General features: G+C 38.5%; 1 protein-coding gene across 4 annotated transcripts in view; it reads right to left on the bottom strand.

The window, feature by feature from the left end:
* LOC114524275 (peptidylprolyl isomerase domain and WD repeat-containing protein 1-like) overlaps positions 1-20,985 on the bottom strand; it is a 29,250-nt gene that overhangs the window by 3,799 nt on the left and 4,466 nt on the right. For 2 of the 4 annotated variants that reach the window (XM_028545426.1, XM_028545427.1), the window contains exons 6-14: positions 20,260-20,362; positions 19,461-19,604; positions 18,417-18,839; positions 17,801-17,919; positions 17,138-17,204; positions 16,842-16,927; positions 16,218-16,330; positions 15,733-15,884; positions 15,124-15,267 (exon numbers count right to left, since the gene is read on the bottom strand). In XM_028545426.1, the coding sequence (XP_028401227.1) occupies positions 15,124-15,267; positions 15,733-15,884; positions 16,218-16,330; positions 16,842-16,927; positions 17,138-17,204; positions 17,801-17,919; positions 18,417-18,839; positions 19,461-19,604; positions 20,260-20,362 (1,351 nt within the window). Of the gene's footprint in view, positions 1-7,418; positions 10,177-15,123; positions 15,268-15,732; positions 15,885-16,217; positions 16,331-16,841; positions 16,928-17,137; positions 17,205-17,800; positions 17,920-18,416; positions 18,840-19,460; positions 19,605-20,259; positions 20,363-20,985 lie in introns of those variants that run through there. The other 2 variants (XM_028545428.1, XM_028545425.1) reach the window with 2 other exon arrangements.

Raw genomic sequence — 20,985 nt, forward strand, 5'->3', positions numbered from 1 at the left:
CCTTTTTTGATATAATTAAATAGTTTCGAAAATACCTCGGTTGGGGGGACTGGAACTCAGGAATGATTTGCAAACACGCCGTCTTTTATAATGTAAACATGAAGAGTTTCACTGGCGATATAGTTTGCGCTTTTCAAGAAAAAAATGCGGGAACGGTGCGTTGTGTATGGCTGTAGCAACTGGGCGAGTTTTTCTCAAAATATTTTACGTTATTGGAAGATCGAAGTAAAATTCCAATTGATTATATTATGTTTGACAAGAACTCGGTTCCTGAGTCCCAGGCCCCCGAGAACGACGGAAATTTAGGAAATCGTCATGTTTAAATGTAAATATTTCCGAAACTATTTAACTATATCAAAAAAGGTTTTAGAACTTATAAACTAATTTTTCAAGCTCTATTCAAATCCGTAAAGATCCCACAAGTGATATAGGCACTTTAAATAGACAATTAAGACAGAGGGGGACACGAGTTCGAGTTACCTGTAATAAGAACCGAACGTTATAAACGCACTTTCATAAACAGATGCCTTTTTAAATTTGTATAATAAATCCACTTATTATTGTCTTGGTCTTGTAGATTACAGCCAATTATCGTCTTAGTTTTTATAGTAATTAATAGTTAAAATTATGTAAATAACAGTAAATCTTACCCTGTAATATATTTAATCTTAGAGAACGCTGTAAACTCAAACGTGTGTTTTGAGTACTATTCTTGTAAGAATAATAAAGAATTCTATCTATCTATCTATTTCAACAATATTGATTTGCTTTAGGAGTCTGGTGATGTTGGCAAAATTGTGCAAAACCAAGATACCTCGTGCCCAGAATAATTATGAACGTGATTTGGAATGTTCCTCCAGGTTTGTCGTAACGGCGGAAAAAATAATAATTTGCGATGACGTTAATTATGCGTCAATGTTAATAACAGTTTATGGGTACAAAAATAAATATCGTTGTAGTGTCATATTCATTTATTTCACGTTCTATTAAATCATTTATTTATTTATTGACACTGTGACTTAACTATTTGCAATAATATCCCATTCCTTTACACAAAAAATGTGGTATTATATTGTGTTAATTTAACATGTACTTTGCGTAAGCTTACACGCAATTTGGTGTTATAAGCTTCAGTTTACATCATATAGTGTGTTACTACGTATGCATTTGCAGTGTGTACCATGTTTGCAGTGTATATTATAGGCTTGGAAAACCATGTCTTTTCTCCTTAAGAAAAATGCAATATATATTGGCGTTAAAGCAAGCACTGAGATTAAGGGGACAGAATATTAAGTGACATAAGCCAGAATGTCTGTTTTGTTTTATTTTTTAATATTCTATGAGTGCGTTATTAGCAGTACACAATAATAGATGAATGAATTGCAATTGAACGGAAAATGGATAGAAAAGGAAGGTATGCATGCCGCACGACAACAAGTTTTCACGCTACCACTTGACTGCAAAAAAATACCTCGCAAGTGAAGTCATGAAGTCATTTGGAATTAACGATGTGGTGAAGCATTCTGCATGACTAAAAAAGCGTGAGAGCTTGGGTCAGTGAAAGAGTTGAGCAAAACAATTTCTGAGTAATGGTTTTTGAATGTGTCGACGCAGCAATTTTCCCGTTCGTAAACGGTCTTTGCCATCCCTTACGGTCTTTGCCATCCCTGCTCAAGTTGCATCCCGGGAGCTCGCGAGTTCTCGCCACGCGCTACAGCGCGCGCTTGCATCATTGCACGTGTTCGTGGAAATTTATATTTTTGAGTGAAAAATAAATGGCGGCAAGCATAAACTTAGAGAGCTTTGATGATTTACTAGAGAAGGCGTTAAAGAAAGTCGACCACCGTTTCCATTGTAAGAAACAGACACAAGAAGAAAAGCAGAAATTCGAGAGTGCTGTTTTGGAAAAGCTTCCCGAGGATTACCTTTACAAAGTCAATGAATGTTATGGTACTGAATCACAGTTTAAGTTGAAGGTAACTAGAGATAATTTTTCGTCGGATGATTTAAAGGGATGGCTTGCCGAATTTCAAGCCCTCGACAATGTAACTCTCAAAGTTGGAGCAAAGAAGAAAGAAACGAAGGGCTATTCCACCCAGCATTACTACAGATGCCAACACGACACCTTGCCAGAATAGGCCAGCCAGTCAATGTTGTTTTTGCATGGATAACAGAAGATATCTCCCACAGAGATATCATGGCTAGGTGTTCCGATTACCCCCACAAATATCAAATTTCATTGCAAACGTCCGAGACCGGAAGTCGAACCGGACTTCCGACGTCTTTTTGCCTCGAACCCATGTCGAAACCAAAAAAGATCTCACATATTGAGGACTGGCAACAGGCGTTTTACGTTTTCGTTGGCGTTTATACTCAAAAATACCCGTATGAGGCCCCCGCCCTCATGATGAAATACGGGCAAACTATTAGGGATTTGGCTTGCCGCGGCCAAAATTGGCGTTTTTATGACGAGAATTTTAGATACTTGCGGCGGGGTGCCGTGGGGTTCCATTCACGGGGAATTGTGGCTTCGCTCCCAGTATGCTAGTAAGGCAATAACGCCTTCCGCTGTGCAAAACGTTAACCGAACGAATCATAAATCTGAGCCCACGTCAATCCCCGCAGGTTTTTGTTTCAAATTCCACCGTGGTCAATTTTGCGCGTGTAATTGTGGTTTTCAACATGCATGTTTTAAATGCAAAGGGTCCCATAGCCATAATCAATGTACTTTTCGTCGCCCTACGCTTAAGCACGCCAACGTTGACCAATCAGCCAAATCCACTTCCAACGCCAGTAAAGCTTCAACCTCTGGTTAACATGCTTTCTGGCTACGATTCCGACATAGTAAAAATATTGATTTCCGGCTTTTCTCAGGGTTTTCCAATTCATTTTGATAAAAAACGATCATCTTTAATAGCAAAGAATTTAATTTCGGCTTTACAAAATCCTCAAACTGTTGATCTGAGGCGAGTTGTATAAAAAGCTAGTTAATTTTTAATTGTAGTTTAGGGCAGAATTAGCCAATCAGAGTCGTATCTTTATGAGTTAACGAGGATTTAACTATGCAAAATGTAGTTAAAGAGTTTGATTTGATTTGGGTTAGTTAAAACGGGCGTAGATAAAAGGCGGGTGCGGACTGGCGGACGCGGGTGTGAAAAAAGAAAAGAAAATAGCTTAAAAATATATACATGAATATTATGTGTATCAAAAAAAATAATCCCTATTCCGCCACAATCACGTTCATACGAATATACAGGTAAACATAACAGATCACCAATGAAGAGGTTCGGGAAATGACTGAGAAAACTTTTTCTCTATCTGTGAAACCAGAAGAGGCAAATCTTGGGTTTTTTGCCTCTTGAAACTGTAAAATATAGTTTTGCAAAGGCCGGAGAACTTTTATCGAAAGAAAGAGGTATTTTTCCAGCTCCTCGCAATAGTACTATGGCTTATATGGTGGAGATTTTCTGTGCAAAAAGGCTTCATTTCGTGTACGCGGAGATAAGTGGGAAAATTACGTGCAAAAATTTCACTGGATGGGCTTCGTACAAACTCTGCAAGCATGCTGTTGCCGTTGGGGAAAAAAGAAACAACCTTTCGAGTACCTGGAATGGTTAGGACGCCGCAACAAGCCCATGAACTTAACAACGCTTTAAAATCACTTTTTACTCGAGCAAAGGTGTATATAGGGCGAAAGGGAAATAAAGCTTCCAAATGTGAATGAAAGGGTGGATGAAGAAGCAAAAGTACAACCGTGGTTGATTTGTCAAATTTGTCCACCTTAAGTGACGAAATGCTTTGGATAAGGTGAATCGCTAAAATCCGGAGGGAACATTAGAGCACCTTGAGAGTTAGTGATTGTGTCTTACGCGAATAGACCCTGTTATGATGGAACCGGGGAAGGAAACTCCTGGAAATGTTTACTATCACGTAAACAGTAGGTGTTCGCTAGACAGCCATATTTTGCACCCTCTCTTGTGCAAATACCACAAGGAATTAGAGCTTGCCTGTCACCAGAACACATAGAATAATTAAGAAATAGTGGATTTAATAATTTTAAAACAAAAAAGTATAATATTAATAAGTCATAATATAATATAATATAATCATAATGTAATAATTAATAATATTATACTAATTATTACTTAGTTTATTAGTTTATCGTTTTTGGTCCGCGTCCGTCCGTCCGCCAGTCCGCGTCTGCCGGCCAGCTTTTTATTTTATACACCCAGTTAAAACATTAATTAGGACAAGACGACATGAGTTTGTTAATTTTGAATCGTGTGTTGATTTTCGGGCATAGTGGAAAAGACGGAGTGCGGAGTCCGCACTTACCGGCGGAAAACACGTAAACTGTGCTAAAAGATAGATGGTACTCGCTGCATACTAAAGCCAAGTCTTTTATGAAAGGCCAAGTCATTTATGTTCAAAAAACGTGATGAATTCATAAATTCCGTTAGTAGCACAGTTCCCCAAAGAGCTGGTCTTCGTTGTCCTCCTGATCAGTTCACAACAAACTGATCGGAACAAACGAATCGAGCAATTCAAGAATTTGTCAAAAACTTTGAAAGAAATTTAAACATCTCGAGGTGTCAAGTCAAGAATGGGAGTCCATGCGAGAAGAGCAAAGGAACAATGTTTTGCAGCAACTCCACAAGGTTCCTTTGGAGGAAGCATCTTCAAGGACAGTCTGCATGCATAGTCGCATGCATCGCCAAAATTGCCCGAAGTAATATTACAAATGTTCTTCGAAAATGGCATAGATTGGATTCCACGTGAAATTCTTTCAAGCAGTGTGCAGAAAGCTCTCGCTTTAATTGATAAATGGAGAGCAGTTTCACCACATGGTGTCGATACGATGGTTAGGCATGGTATTTGCAACTAATTACGGAGGCCTCACGACGTAAATCTGTTTCCGAATAAAAGATGGACTGCGATTGCCCTAGTTTTCCCTCATCATTTATTTGCGCACACCCCGTTTCTGCCCACACAAAGCATAAGAGAATCGCGGAATTGGCTTTCGTAAACTTTTTGAGAGTAATCACTTTTGGATTGGAAAAAATCGAGGAGGAAAGGGTTCGTAAAAACAAAAGAAAACAAGTGTAAACCCTCGAGACTATTGCGACTTTATTCGCTCCTTCGAGCATTTGATCGAATCCAAAACCACAAGCTAAAGTGTACGACTCTGCTACCTCGTTCAACAGCATCGTGAAAAGCTGTCTTTCGATGAAAGAAGACGAAAGATATGATAAGAACGATATGCAAAGGAATAACGGTCGTTTAAAAAAAGTCCAATGGTCTACGCAATTAGTAGATATTATTCAACTAAAATTAATTTAATTTCATAATAGTAATATATACCTTTTAGCCTTCTTACTTATTAGAAATTTTACTCACTTTTTACTAGATTTTATAAACATTTAATTTTAAATCTGTTGTAATTATTTTTAACTTTATAACTTGTAAATTTAACTGGATTTTGTAAAGAATATTTTAACGAGTTCCTCGATTCAGGCTCAAATACTCTCTTCTGCACCGAAAATTTGCTCGAGAAACTCGAGATCCACTGCACGAAAACGCAGCTGTCATTAAAGACAATGCAAGACGAAAGTGCCCAATAGAATGTTCAATAGTTAGCCTTGCGATCTAAGACCTCACGGAAAATTCTGAAATCAGGCCATTGGAAAGCAAGAGGATATAAAACGCTGGTCCCATCTAAGTGGAATCAATCGCAGATAGAATCCATCGACACAGGCATTGGACTGCTGATCGATAGCGATGTCCCGGAAGCACTCCAAACCCGAGAAATAAGTCAGAACGGTGGTCCATTTGCAACACGAACGGCCTTTGGATAGGTCCTGAATAGTCCATTAGGCAGAAACGGGAGAAAGACTTCGTAGGCGAAACTAGTTCAAGCAAACCTGACTTTGGAGAACAAACAGTAGTTCATGCAAACCCGACTTTACGAAATAATAATCCACCAGCCCAACAATGTCTCAGGATGATCGCAAGGGTCTCGGAAAGGAAGAATCTGGGAGAATCTGTTATGTTGGAAGACAGCCATTATGAGATCGCGCTCCCATGAGAAAACTATGTACCGTAACGACCGCCAATTTTTGATTGGTTCGTGCTGTCTGTATTTACGTCAGTTGTGAAATCACCTACATGAGGCTTACTAAGTTCAAAAACCTCTGAATCCTTGCATGTGGCTGTCGTCAAGACCTAAGCGCCCACTCAGTTCCCTTTCAATCATTCTTGTGGCTGTTATATATTATACGACATCTTCAGGGGAATCTGAGAACTGGGATTTATTTAAAGACTAACTTTGGATGTATCTAAATTGCCTCTGTATAAGCCGCAACTATAACCACAATTATAAGCGCATTGGATCGACAGTGTGGCGTAATGACAGGTGTCAGATGACACGCACATAAAAGAGACAATTACAAGAGAAACACGAGTAGAAGTCAGATACTTGATAAAGAGTGTATATCACTAAATGATTTATAGAATAATAGAAGTAAAGTGTTGGAGTGAAACAGTGCGTATAGTGTTCAACTATACCACAAGAACCTAATGATCATAGCCATCCTTATTGAAAAGAGATCTCAGAGACTGCAATTCGAGAGTTGGCCACTTTTCGACGAGATCTCGGGTGCGGAAAGTCTTGAAAGTGGAATTCTGGAGACTCATATTAGTGACCACTATTTACTATTCTCCGTTCTTAATTAAAAAATCCCAAAACCACCACCCGTTTATATTACAGCACGTAACTTTAAGAATTATAATCATCATTCCATTCTTGATGACCTTGGAGAAATTAACTGGTTTGAAAACACCAGTATAGATGACTATAGCCCTGGTGTTTAGCAAGTTGTACTATTGCTCGGCGGTATGGTCGAATACCTCAAGAAAAACATCGACAAGTTGCAGGGTGTACAAAATTTTGCGGCACGACTATAGTTATACAAACACAAGAAAGTTTGAAAACATAACACCTGTTCTGTTGGAATTGAAATGGCTACCAGTAAGCTGTATATTGGAACTCAAAGACGCAATAATGACTTTTAAATGCAAAAAAGGCTTAGCACCAACATATTTAATAGATATATTTAAAGAAAGACCTGCAATTGGTAACACTAGAAGCAAAGACATGTTACAAAATCTTTTTTATCATAGTGCTGCTGGCCAACGTAGTTTTTTTATAAAGCTACAAAAATCTGGAACGACTTACCGTATTATTATATATTATTATTATTATACAGGGTGTATAAAAAAAAAGGTAATCCAACTTTGGTGCGCTATTGTACGTGAACTATTCATTCTATTAACGAATTTTTTTCACATTCGGAAAGGTTAGACTTTAAACTATCGAATGACATGTTTTTGATACCAAATGGTAAAAAAATGAGCAAATAGGAGGCTGATAAAAAGTGTTAGTCAAAATCGCATATTTTCACCTCTGAGCGTTGGGACTAAAACCATTGAAATGAACTCCCTTTGGGACTTAATTAAAGAATTTTTCTTCGGAATAAACTACCCGCATGATGAAGGTACAGAATGTGGTGTATTGCGATGTGCACCTTGTTATGAGCTTCATTTAGCTGCTAAACCTACCCTTCGATCTTTGACACCGTTCAAAGCTAATGAGTTGCTAAATTCGAGAGGCAATGGAGCGCTTTCCACGGGAATCTTTTTTGATAAAGAAACCTCGCAGCATCTTATTCGTGGCCATCACCAATTTTGGTATCATCATAAGAAGAGTTGCATTGATCATATCTGTTTGGTAGGAAGTGAATCGTCTAAGCACCACAAAACAATGGGTATATAAAGAAAAAAGAAGAATTGAAACGTGAGACAACAGCCTGCAGAAATTTCTTCCGTGCAGCAATCGCAGACCTCAAGCTTGGTGCCGCTGCAAAGCATTTCGAGACTCTTCTCTCTCTTTTAGCTTGCTGTTCGGTGGATATCGGAAAAATAGGACATGGACGCAATAATTTCAACGACATTGTTTATTGTCTTGAAAAAGTTATAGATGGAAAAATCAAATCTTGGCTATCTACCCCTCTCCCTTCCACTTAACTTCCACCTCATTATTGGGTGACTACAAAGCTACGCCATCCCGGACAACGAATCAAGCCGTTCTGATTGTGGCAAGAAGCAAAGATGGCAAGGCTTGTCCTATTCCTGTTGATGCTCCACCAGTATACACAGAATTTAAAGAGGCTTCTTATGATGTTCTTGCAAAGCAGATTTTAAATGGGATATCTGATCACTTTGGTGTGCATATTCATTCGCAGCTGTGTGGCGTTGCAGCAGATGGCCCGTATCAAGCAAGTGGCTGTAAGAAATATCTTCGTCAAGCCCTTGGTTTAAACGATGACGATGATATCACATCTATAAAATCTGGCTGTCACGGATGTTCGAGATAGTAATTCCAAGTCAGGATAATTTTTCAGGCAATTTATCAAACGTTGCAATGTGTTTAATCATGTGTTGGCCAATGGAAAAGGTTTTGCATTTTTTAGAGATGGTTAACGAAAACGCAAGGCGACCAGTTTCGTACGCTACTCAGCGATTTACAAGCTCATCTTTTGAGCAGTGGGTTAAAATAGAGAAAAGCATTGCGTCACTTCAAGCACAGCTAAATAGAGCTGCAGACGGGGATCCTGGATTCTTCAAAAGGGTGAATGAGGCAGAGGCGGATCTTCATCCAGGAGGCGTTTTCAGAGGAGTTCAACTCTTACAAGGATGGCTAATAATGAAAGATGACGGAAGAGATGCAGGCGAAAGTCGCTTCACGTGGCAAATGAGGGAAGAATCAGAAGTTATTGAAGATCATCAAAGGTTCTCGAAAGACCTGGCTTGCGCGTTAGAGAAACGAATTCAGCCAGTTCTAGAGAATGAGGTGATGACAGTGCTTGAAGTGTTCGATGCATCGAATTTGGTAAACCTAAACTGTGGTACCTCTTTGATGAAAAAATCACGTTCTTCCGTCCTGAAGGTGAAGCTCAAGATTATGGCGTAGAGCAGTGTAAAAGACTGATGAAAGCGGTGTCTAAAATGCCCCACATCCAAGCTTCAGGCTTGAACTTTGATTTACGCATGGCACATTCTTATATGGGTAGCTTAAAAAGGGCAGTTCAGGAGGGAGTTTGGAAAGCTCTATGTCCAGAATGGTTCGAGGCTGCCGACGACAAGGAAGAAATCATTCCCTCCGAGATGTTGGTGGAGATCAGACCGGAGGGAACACCTGGGCTGGATTTACAGTTGTGTTACATTATTCCTCAGGAAACAGTCGCAGAGTCAAGCTAAATGAATCCTGTTTTTATGCATCTTTTTACTCAAACAAAGACGTGTACAAAATTGCGAAGTCTCCAACATGCGTTTTACTCGACGTTGCTTTGGCTAAAGGTGGGCCCGAAGCGATAGCTGAAAGCTTCTATAACTCGATGCGTAATCAGCAGCAGTCTGGTAGCCAAGTAAATGTCTCTTTGGCACGACGCACCAAAGTTAACTGGTGTTTGCCTTCAATTTAACTTTCCGAAGAAATCATCAGAGAAGGCGTATCTTTGTATCTGACGGGCGACAAGCACATCAAACCACATCGTGTCCTGACATTCTTTTCATCTCGACGTGCACATCAGTATGATGTGTCGAAGGTTGTGGATAGGGTAAATTCCGAAGAGCGACGCTGCCCATTTTTGGCAGATTAAAATGCACTGTGTATCAAATTAGTTAGTTTTTCATTTCATATTCATTGGCATTTGTTACAATAGTTAAATAACGATTATCAAGTGACTTGCTTTCTTTGATATCATGATTTCAAAGTAATAAACCGGCTCACTACTTGATGATTACCTACATGACTACATTCCACGATTCCGTTTATTATCAGCTGGCAGTAGACTTCACGTGTGTTGGCGTAAAAAAATGTAGTATTTTAAAACCTCCGGCGTGGCGTTTACATGGAATGTGTGGAATCAGTGGGCACGAGAATTATCATTCCTGGTTGCAAGAGCTACAATGGGAAAGTGGTGAGGCATATTGCAAGACAGGGTCCTGTATACATAAGATCAACACAGGCATGGACATTCTCAAAGGGCATTCTCTACAGGCATGGACATTCTCAAAGGGCATCCTAAGGATGAAAGCGATGCATCTGTAGATGACAATCTGTAGATAAAGAGAATAATGAAGAAATGAAGATTGATAACAGTGATGACATTTTGACACCTTGCATATATTCATATTGCGTAGCAAGTAGCAACATACCAAATCCAGTATATTGAAAAAAAAAATGCGTCAGATATTTTAATTTTTTTTCTAAAATATGAGATTTCATGAAGTTAAAAGTTTAAATGCTTTTTCTGAAGTTGTGGCACGTCCGCACGTCTCAGAGGAGTTTAGACGTATGTATGACACCACTGACCAAAATACAATGTGGCCGGCGTCTTCATTCCCTACATGGGCCAAGGCCATTATTGCGAACATTTTGTTCACATATTCTGTGGTGAATCACTGGACAGTGAAAACGAAGGATATGGACAAAAATATAACTGTGGTCACTGCTCAAACGAAAAGGTAACAGTGTAACACTAGTGTTACTATCAGGAAGTAAAATAAGTATGCGGTGGTTTAATATAATATTTACTATTCTGTGAAGTCAAAGCGTAAACCACCACACCAGTCTGATTGAAATGACATCATAACACATGTAACCATGGATGGCTTCTGTTCCTGTACAAAGGTATTTACAGAGTTTTGTGGTCGCTAAGGAGAAACCAGAGGAGTAGATACACGGTGACATTAATCTTATTTTGGTGATGCTAGAGTCTTTGACACTCCCAGAGAAGGAGAAGAAGCGAGGTGAAGTTAAAGTCAATAATGCTGTTATAACTGCTTGAAATCTGTTAGAGGTTAAGCGTCCAGATGTTGTTGTTGACATCTTAGAAGATTGATGTATAAAAACAAATGCTTCCAAAAAAACCAACATATGCTAATTTAAGAATATTAGCGAGGAATTAGTTTGTGAATCAAATAATATATTTGTAATCGAAATGACAAACATTTTGTGGCTTTTGTGCACATATGTGTACATTAGGAACTTAAGAAGGTATTTTCATAGAATGTTGTTTTAGTTTTGGGTTTTGAATGGTACTGAATTGGGCGCAGATAAAACCGATATTAACAGATTTAAGTTTATTAATAGGGCTGAATTTTCTTTCATGTCTATTGCAGATCATTTTATTCGTCAACAAGGAAGAAAAAATCCATAATACAACAAGTGTCACTCCCAGGAGGAAATCTTAGTGAGAATGATGTGGATGACGATGAAAGTGACGATTCTCTGCCTGAAGATAGAGAACTAGGAAGTATATTAGAAGTTGAAGAATATGAATGTGACGTTGTTAGTGAAACATCAGAGGATGAAGTTGAAAGTAGTGATTCTGGGGAACAAAATATGCCACTTAGTGAGAGGAAAAGAACTCGTGTGAAGAAAGGACAGTATAAGTGGAAAGAAGACAAATCCTGGAATCGACCAAAACAATCTGAAATTGCAACAGAAAAAATGAAGCCAGTAAACAATGACTTGTCAAATGTAAGCCAACCTTATCAGTTTTTTCAGCAATTTGTAACAGACGAATTAGTTCAACATATAACATATTTTCAAAACAATTTGTATAATACACAATGTGCAACACAAGAATACAGACAAGTGACGAAGAGAAAGGCTCGGCGTCTTTACATAGACAAGTAAAGCCTGCAACGGAGCAAGAAATAAAACAAGTCTTCAATGGTATTGTTTTATACATGGGTGTCCACAAGCTGCCAAATCGGCGAATGTATTGGGGACATAAAACCTTTGTACCACTGATTGCAAATACCATGACTCGGAACCGATTTGAGGAAATATTGTCTATCCTACACTTCAATGACAATGAACAAACTCCTGCTAACAAAAAAAAAGCAAATTATGACAAATTGTTCAAATTAAAACAACTTGTTGACCACTTCAGGAAAGTCTTCAAAGGAACTGTTTCCCCCAAAACCATGCAAGAAATTGATCAAATGATGATTCCTTTCAAAGGAAGACATGGGGCAAAGCAGTACATGCCTAAAAAGCCTACCAAATGGGGTTACAAGCTCTGGTGTCGAGCTGGTGTTTCTTGATATGTTTGAAATAGTTGAAATAGTTGGGTCTCCTGATGCCAAAGGACCACCACCCGGTGTGCAGCTGCCTTTTCAATTTGGCGAAAGTGAGAATGTTGTCGTTCGCTTGACCAAAGACTTGGAGAGAAAAAATCTTTTGGCCGGCCATCTTGTTGTGTTCATTTCTCTTTGGGAAGTTTACTTCATATATAACTCATATTTCTGAGAAATCGTTACTGAATGGGCAAGACACGTTCAGGGTATGTTAAGAAACGAAAGTTTTATGGAAATCGTCATGTAACCGAGCAGGAAAAACGGCAAAAGCGAGAGCTTTCACCAGCGCATGCGAGCTCGTCATGAAAGTGATACTATTTCTGGTCTTAGTGCTTCAACCAGCTCAGGAGTATCAGCATCCGCTCGTAAAATTGGCTCACCAAAACCCCAGAAGGTTGAAAACCCTGAAGTTGAGGCAAAAGGTTACCGTTTTGTTGATATGGAAAGTATTTTTGAGATGTAACCTTGTAAGGAATGCCAGCATTTCGATTTGACTTGTCTGAAAACCTGCCAAAACGTAAAGGTTGTGCATCCAATTTAGTGTTGCGTTTTACGGCATGTGGCTGGGAACAGGAATTTTACACCCCAGCCAAAATAAGTTATTTCTATGAAGTGAACAGACGGCTGGTGTTTGCTATGCGATCAGTCGGCTGTGGTGCTACTTCTGCAGAAAGATTTTGTGGCCTTACGAACATGCCACCAATCCCAAGGTGCGCACCATATACCGCCCACAACAAAGCCTTGCTGAAAGCTGCCAAAGAGGTTTGCCAAGAAACAATGAGCGAAGCTGCCAATGAGATACATGTTTTAAAGAATAAGCCTAAAGGTGAGGTCATGAGCAAAGACGAGGATATGCATCTCTAAATGGTTGTGTCACTGCTATCTCCATGGACACAGGGAAAGTTGTCGATATTGAAGTTCTTTGTAGACTCTGTAGAGGAGGATGATGACACACCAAAGAACAATGCTTGGAAAATTAACCGCAAAGAAAAATGTAAAGTTAATTTTGAAGGATCAGCTAGAAAGCGCAAAGTTGTGGACAGACTCAAAGACCCGACACCAAGATGTTAGATGTCCCCACGTTATCTTGGCTGATGTTTGAGAATATAAACTATTTTGTTAAGTTATTTTGTAATTAACCCATTCATGGTAAATTATAGGTTAAAGTATTCAAGGTTTCTTGACTGAACACCCCTTAAATGATTTGCCGAAGTGGGGCTGAATAAAGGTAGGGTGCCGTGGATATCTACCGTAATTTGCATATCAAAAAACCTCGATGTACACGTTTCGACGTATCGCGCCACTAAATTGCGAGTAGTTGCTGCGGCCAAAAGTAGATCGGCCAAAAGAAAACTCTATCGCTGATCGAGTTCGCTCAAAACAATCACTGAGAACACGGAGATGCTCCCAACAACTGCAGGTGGTGCATGGGTGTTCCATTATGAGGTGGTGCATAGTGCATGGGTATTCCTCTTCCATCACGTGCAGTAAGCTGTATACGAGCACATTTTCAACCACCAACTTCTTTTATAATTTCTTTCCATTGCCAGAGCTAATGGAAAGCCTACAGATAATATATTGGAGATATTGGAGAATTAAAAAGCTACTAGAAGGCAAGATAAAGATAGTTCTCAACCACAGCAACCACAGCAGAAAAAATAAAAGCATCAAGTATCCCAGAAGCTATCAGATATATCACAAGTATGAACATCGACCAATTGAAATGAACATACCATATGCACAGAGAATTGGCATGCGGAACAGGCGAAGAATGACGCTGACTGACGGAATGTGTATATGCAACATTCCAGTGAGGTTTCGGCCATTTCAAAGACGGCATACAACAAGAACTAAAATTAAGAGCTGCGCCTATACAATATCTTTAAAAATTACAAGTTGCTGGGTTTGTTTGGTTGGTTCAAACCGTAGGAGAAATTGCCAAGTAGAGGAAATGCAAATGGCTGATTTTACGAATAGCTCTTTAAAATTACAGTATATGGAATAAATTGGAAATCCATTGAATGTATGCCCAACTAAGATACTGTATTGCGATTCTTGTGAGTTTTCTAAGTTTCAATAAAAACCTGCTTTTGCCTATATACCTTTTTAGTGCTTGATTTTTCTAGGAAAAATTTTCTGACACTTGTTATCGTTTAATTGCTAAGAAGTTCCTATAAATCACTACTTTTTCAGTAATAAAAATTTTGATAAATTTCTTTCCATCGTTCGGTGTTGTGTTCAAAATTTAACCCACGCTGAATTCGGTTTTCTGAACGTTTGAGCAGTGCCATCAGTGTTGAGCGAAGCAAAAATCCGAAGCTAAATTTGGCTAAAACCAAAATGTTTGCATGTTACTTTAGTACAAGAAGCTTTATGTAACGTGAAAGTACGTCGAACTGATCAAGTCCGGATTAACGGGCCGAAAGCATTGCTTAATTGACGATGCAAATATTTAAAATAAAAAATCTTTGGCTCGAAAGGTTTAGCAATCAGCAATGAGTGGAGAAGAGCCTTGGTGAAATATTGCGCTCAAAGGATTCTTGATTAGGTCTCGTGTTTGACTTGTGCGCCTCCTATTTTGCTATTTTTTTCATACTTTTAATAAAAAATGTACGTTTATAGTATATACCCATGCTTCGCATGCTTTCGCGTTGAGGTTTCCGAATCAAGAGTGACACCATCTTTTTTCAAAGTGCTACGCATGTACATTTATACTATAGCGAGAAATATCGTATATATATGCAACCCAGCAAAAATTGTCTGTCGGTGTGCATGGAGTTCATCCTTTCACTGGTGCAGTGAAACATGAACCACAACGCGGTTGTCGTAGACGAGCTACGTCACGAAACTTGGTTGATTGTTCATAATGAATATTGCATCAAATGTATTAATTGCATCTTGTTCTTTACACCTTACCTACTTGACGGCAATATTCAGCACTTTTACCTCTTCGTAAGGTCTGTCGTCTCTTGGGTTGGTTGAAACATTGCTTATCTCTTGCACGACGTCCATACCCCTCACAACGCGGCCAAATACTGTGTGCTTATTATCAAGCCATGGCTGAAAGTGATATGCACAAAAATACTATGAGAAATCCTACATTTATATTCGATTGGTCGTTGGAGGACATCTCAATTTCCACTTTATAGGACTCTCAATTTGCAATTATACGCTATTAATAATCATGCAGGAGAAACACAGTGCATGGAGTAGAACAAAATATGATACACAATGCTGGAATCATCAAATGCCTTTTATTAAAAGAGTTTGAATTTAAGTTTCGTTTTAGACGCTGGTTTGTGGAGTTTTGTTTGGACAACATAGCGGTTACGTAAAGGTAAAAACATCATTTAATAGACCCTTCCCAAAATGACGTCATATGTCGGAAGCCTAATGTTACACGAAGTTTAACTGGCCCGTCTGTTCTTGCGACTCGAAGATTAAAATCCATATCTTCTCGCAATATGTAAGTCATCAATGATAAGAATGCGATGGAGAATAAAAAATGTAAAAAAAACACAATACCGCTGGCACAACTGTTATGAAGAACTGAGAGCCGTTTGTATTCGGTCCAGCGTTCGCCATACTTAAAGTATAAGGTCGATCATGACGCAGGTTATGATGAAGTTCATCTTCAAATTCTCCTCCCCAAATCGACTCACCCCCAGTACCGTCGCCTACAAAAGACAAGGTTCGTGCACATGCAAAATTAAACCAACCGCATGGTGCCATTTTTAAAGTGCCATCTAAAGAAATGATTAATTTCCTGAATCTGTTTCTCATTTTTTTAACAACTTGTTTCATTTTTCAAAAAAACAGAGTCATTATTTCAACCTAATTTATTTGTACGCCTTCACCCACTGATTCAATCAAATGCATGGGTGAGTGGGAATGGATGGCTGAAGTACGAGAAATTGAAATTCCTTAGAGCATATATATACCTCGTATACCAAACATATAATTTCGTTCAAACTACATTCATTGCAACGAGAGACACATTAAATACACACCTAAGGGGTCTCCAGTCTGGATCATGAATTGTTTTATGACACGATGAAATATTTGACCATTGTAATAACCATTTCGACTGTGCACGACAAAATTTTCAACAGTTTTTGGACACCTAAAATTTAGGACGAAAATTGTCAAAATTGTTTAATTTTCGTTATTTGCCATAAATATATATGCACTATGTACAAAATAGAGACGTTAAGATCCGGTTCTAGTCCACACTGTGTAAAGAATTTTCATCGATGTCTGTGGATGTTTTTGGACTTTAACTCGACAATCCTTTCCAGCAGACTTTAAACTCTTTAGGGATACAACTAGTCTGCTAAACTTCCAGGCTGCTAGCAGCCTAGTAAGTAAGTATGTAAGTAGATTTAGATTATAAAGAATGTAAAAGACGAAAAATCTATTCAAACAAGTAAGGCTACCCGAATTAAAACCGGGGTATCTTAACCTCGCATTACACACAGAAGACAAACTTTGAGGACCAGCTTTGGCCAGAACTTATCATCTTTCGGCATAACACACGCCTAAAGTGTGGTTTCGATTTAAATAAATACATCTCTCAACCAATGTACCGTCCTTATCAACTGTGATAGTTGAGGGAATATTAAATATTTACTTACTCTTTGACAAAAAGTTTTACTTGTATATCGCCCATAGATGTGTGTATAACAACGCTCTCAGCAACACGATCTAACCCTCCACTTGACTATAAAATGTTAACGTGAATGCACTATAATACAATGTAGTATGTACAATACTGTATATATTAATATATTGAACTCATACGGCAGATTGTATGAATACGAATTTAGACGATATTCGTATCGCTTATACTTCTAAAAAATGTCGAGTGTATACAATTGCGTACAATCATCACCTTTGGCAGCAATAATAGTACACAAAAAAGGTTACGAACCTCAGTTGCAGCATAGATTTCCTCTCTTGAAGGTTTTTCATTAAAAACATCTCTATCTCCCTCAACACTATGTGACAAAAAAATAATAAAAAATTGAAGTGAATGAAATATTTACATTCATCACATAATATATACTTCTGCCTTTACCAGGGCATTATAAACAGAGTGGCATCAAACGATTCTCACTGTTATCGCTTTTTGCCCGGCTGCATGCAGCAATTCAAGACAGCGATTTCAAAATCAAAATTTTGCAGCGGAAATAAAAACTGAAAATCTAAATTAAGAACTTCAGCAGCAGAACAACCAAACATACAACAAAGACAATTTTGAAGTCTAAGAAAGAGCCTGCATGTAAAGCTATTTGTTACACAGTGAGACAAACTAAATTTCATTCCACAAATTTGTTCCACAAATCGTGTAAAACATTTGAATTCAGGCAAAAAAAATATGAAAGCTACGGCGATAAAAGGATTTAGAAGGAAATTGACTGTATACTTTTGAATTTTCAAATAGATATGTGCCATATTTCAAGCTCGAACTGATGCGATGAGGTACAAGTATGTGAGAAACAGGTTATTATAGATGAGGGGCTCAAATATATGTAGTTCAAACGATGGTTAAAAAGAAAACAAAGAATGGCTAAGAACATAATGGAAAACAAACCTTTGGTCAGGATCTCTTCTAGTAAACACATAAAAACGATTCTTTTTGTTAGCGGTACAAAATATCGTGGGATCTGTTGTGGATTTGTTTAAAGACGGATTGTCAGCTGCCTCTGTTTCCTAAAATAATACAAGAAATCAATATGAAACTCTGTAATGATTTTCATGTAATTTTCCCAATCTCGGTTCATTGAAAAAAGCACCTCTCCCAGGGGAAATCAGTTTACTCCCTGGATTGCATAGGACGTAAAGTTTTAGCAGTCTTCAGGGCTTCCAGAGCCACGTACGGAGGCAGAGGTGGAGGCTGCCATCTTTTTAGCGTGGCAGCAAACCTGCGCCATTTGCAAACATATAATCTACTGTAGCAATACCAAGTTTGGTCTTTCGTATTTATGATACAGAAGTGGCTTTTTCGCAATTAAACGAACTGAAAATATACATACACCTGCGGATCTGAAAGTCTGCGTGTATACATACTTTTATAAGTCTGAGATCCATGTAGCTTTTTCTAAAAGACTGCCCCCGTCGCCTTAAACTGTTCTAGGCGCCCCATGCATGTAGTATACCCACAATACGAAAAATCAAAACAATGCACGAACGTTTGGATATAAACTTACCAATGTAATAGCAGCTTTTCCTTGGCTGGGTTTTCCTTGGTACAGCGCCAAACTTAGAAAGCGAACGTTCTCGTTTTTACCAATAATACGCACACAACGATTCGTGTGAATGTTGATAACTTTTATACCAAAAAGTGTGGCATACAACAAGAAGTAACCACTTTCGTCGAACGTGACGTTCGAATATCGCAAGTTCTTAGTCTTCTCTAGATCCTTTTCCCCTGCCATACGCCTTCCAAATTCCATGTCCGGCAAATGCTGACCGGATTGTTGCATGTCTGTGTACACTTGCAGGTCTTCGTCAAATACGCGAACTTTTTTGCCCGACAAAAATCGAAAGACGCGAACTTTGCGGTCCGTAGCCATCGTTGCGAATAGCTTGCCATCCGGAGCGAACGCCAACGACGTTGGAACTGCTTTACACTGCAAGTAATGGATTATATAAGACGATGTATAGTCCAAATATATACAGACATATATACAAATTCTAGAGGTTTAAAGTGTCCTAATTTCGAGTGGAAATACGCACACTTCAAATTCAAGCCAGGAACAGTTGATGAGAAAATGACTCAACCTCCGACAGGAAACGAACCTACGCTTTTGCGATGCGGGTGCAATGCTCTATTCAAATATCCCATTTTAAACGAATACAGTCAACTATACTCATCATGCATCATATGCACTCGACCCATATGCGGGAGACGTTTACAATCCCAAGTCTCGTTCTAAATAAAATGCACATGAAACTGCATGCTTATATAATCGAGACTGATCGCCAGTAGGAAAGGGGATACACAGTAATGACAGTATACATAATTGACAAGTTATACTTTACGAAAAACGATGTACACGCAGAGAAGTAGAAACATGTCAACATGACAAACCACCACGAGAAGCATGCATCACGTTAATACCGTTATTATATTTAAACCGTCTTGTATAATTACTTTTTATAACATGCAAACATATTTTCAAGCCGAAATTGGAATCTACTTTCTTGCCCCATAGTTTCAATTAAAGTTATACGATGATGTCTCGACCTACCATGATAAACTCAAAGAGATCCGTGTCCGTTTTGTATTGAAAGTTGACATTTTGTGGAAACTTGAAATCTCCCTTTAAGCCTGACCAATATTCTATCATGCCAGCCTCGTCTGCAGACACGGCCACATCGTATTTTGAATTATACTTGTAAACAGAAAGAACAATGTGTTAACACTCCAAGTTGGCTCTTGGAAAGGGTTCACTTCCAACAGCACTGCGAAGCAGGGCCGCCAAGAGGGGGGGGAGGGTGGGGCAGGTAGGCCCCCAACATGAAGGGGCCCCCGACTAAAGGAAGAACCTAAAATTAAAGCACCTTGCATCAAAATGTTGAGCTCAGCGCATTGTTCGCACACTAGTCGAAAGTACGAGTGACAGTCATTGCCGGTTATTTTCATTTCACGACACGTTGATATTGTTTGTAAAAGTTTCTTTGTTAAACTTTAACATCGCTTTGAAGTACATTATGCCTCGCAGAAATTTAAAATCATGACGTCATAGGGCCCCAGGAAAAAAGTTTGCCCCATGCCCCACAATTTCTCTCGGCGGCCCTGCTGCAAAGTGGAGAAATCGTAACAATAAAACATGCGTTGACATCATACTATATATATATATATATATATATATATATATATATATATATATATATATATATATATATATATATATATATATATATATATATATCTACACGCAATAGCAATTAACGTAGTCGATCAAGACATGGAAATGCCGCCAGAAAATACCCTTACAAGATTCTGGAATGCATGTAAAAACCTTATTCGTGGCGCAAAAAGCATACCTTGATAAAAGTAATAGGTTTAGTGTGAATGCCAATGGTGTTCAGAGGAACATTATTACCACGCCCGTCATAAATATGTATTTTCCCAGAATCTTTTTCAGAACTGAAAAAGAGTATATTAATTCAAACACGCCATTAGAACAATGAACGCCTAAACCCACGGCATCATGCACCAAGTCAAACTAGGGATCCAAGGATTTCGGCACCCTCTCAACGACTGAAATCCCGGACCTTTCTTCAACACAACTAAATTTCATACCTAAGAGTTTTCTCATCTGCGTGCTAGTAAACATCTGGAGTGAAAGGTTACACATTACGCTTATACTAGAACCAGGTACGGAAACACAAGTTTTTGCAACATAAGCATCGCATTCATAGAAATATTAGGCCTAATTGTGAAAGCTAACTCACACTTTCATACAATCACCGACAATATAGCATCACGGATCGATGATTCAAAGAGTATTTTATCAATCAATGGTATGTTTAGAAGTATAAAACACTCAAAAACTGAACTCAGATCGTCATGACGTGATTAAGATCTCCTATTCAATATAGGGTTTCATGAGCTCATGGGTGGTTTCATGCATTTTTGGCCTTTCTATAGGTAGCAACTGTATCGATTTTTACCTAACCTTATATCTTTACTTCACAATAATTACTGTAATTACTTTACAACAAATACTCAAAATATGAGAAAAGTTGCGAAAAACCACACCAATATAT

This window comes from Dendronephthya gigantea, unplaced genomic scaffold, assembly GCF_004324835.1.
Source record: "Dendronephthya gigantea isolate DGI-Jeju-01 unplaced genomic scaffold, DenGig_1.0 000030F, whole genome shotgun sequence".
Lineage (NCBI taxonomy): Eukaryota > Metazoa > Cnidaria > Anthozoa > Malacalcyonacea > Nephtheidae > Dendronephthya > Dendronephthya gigantea.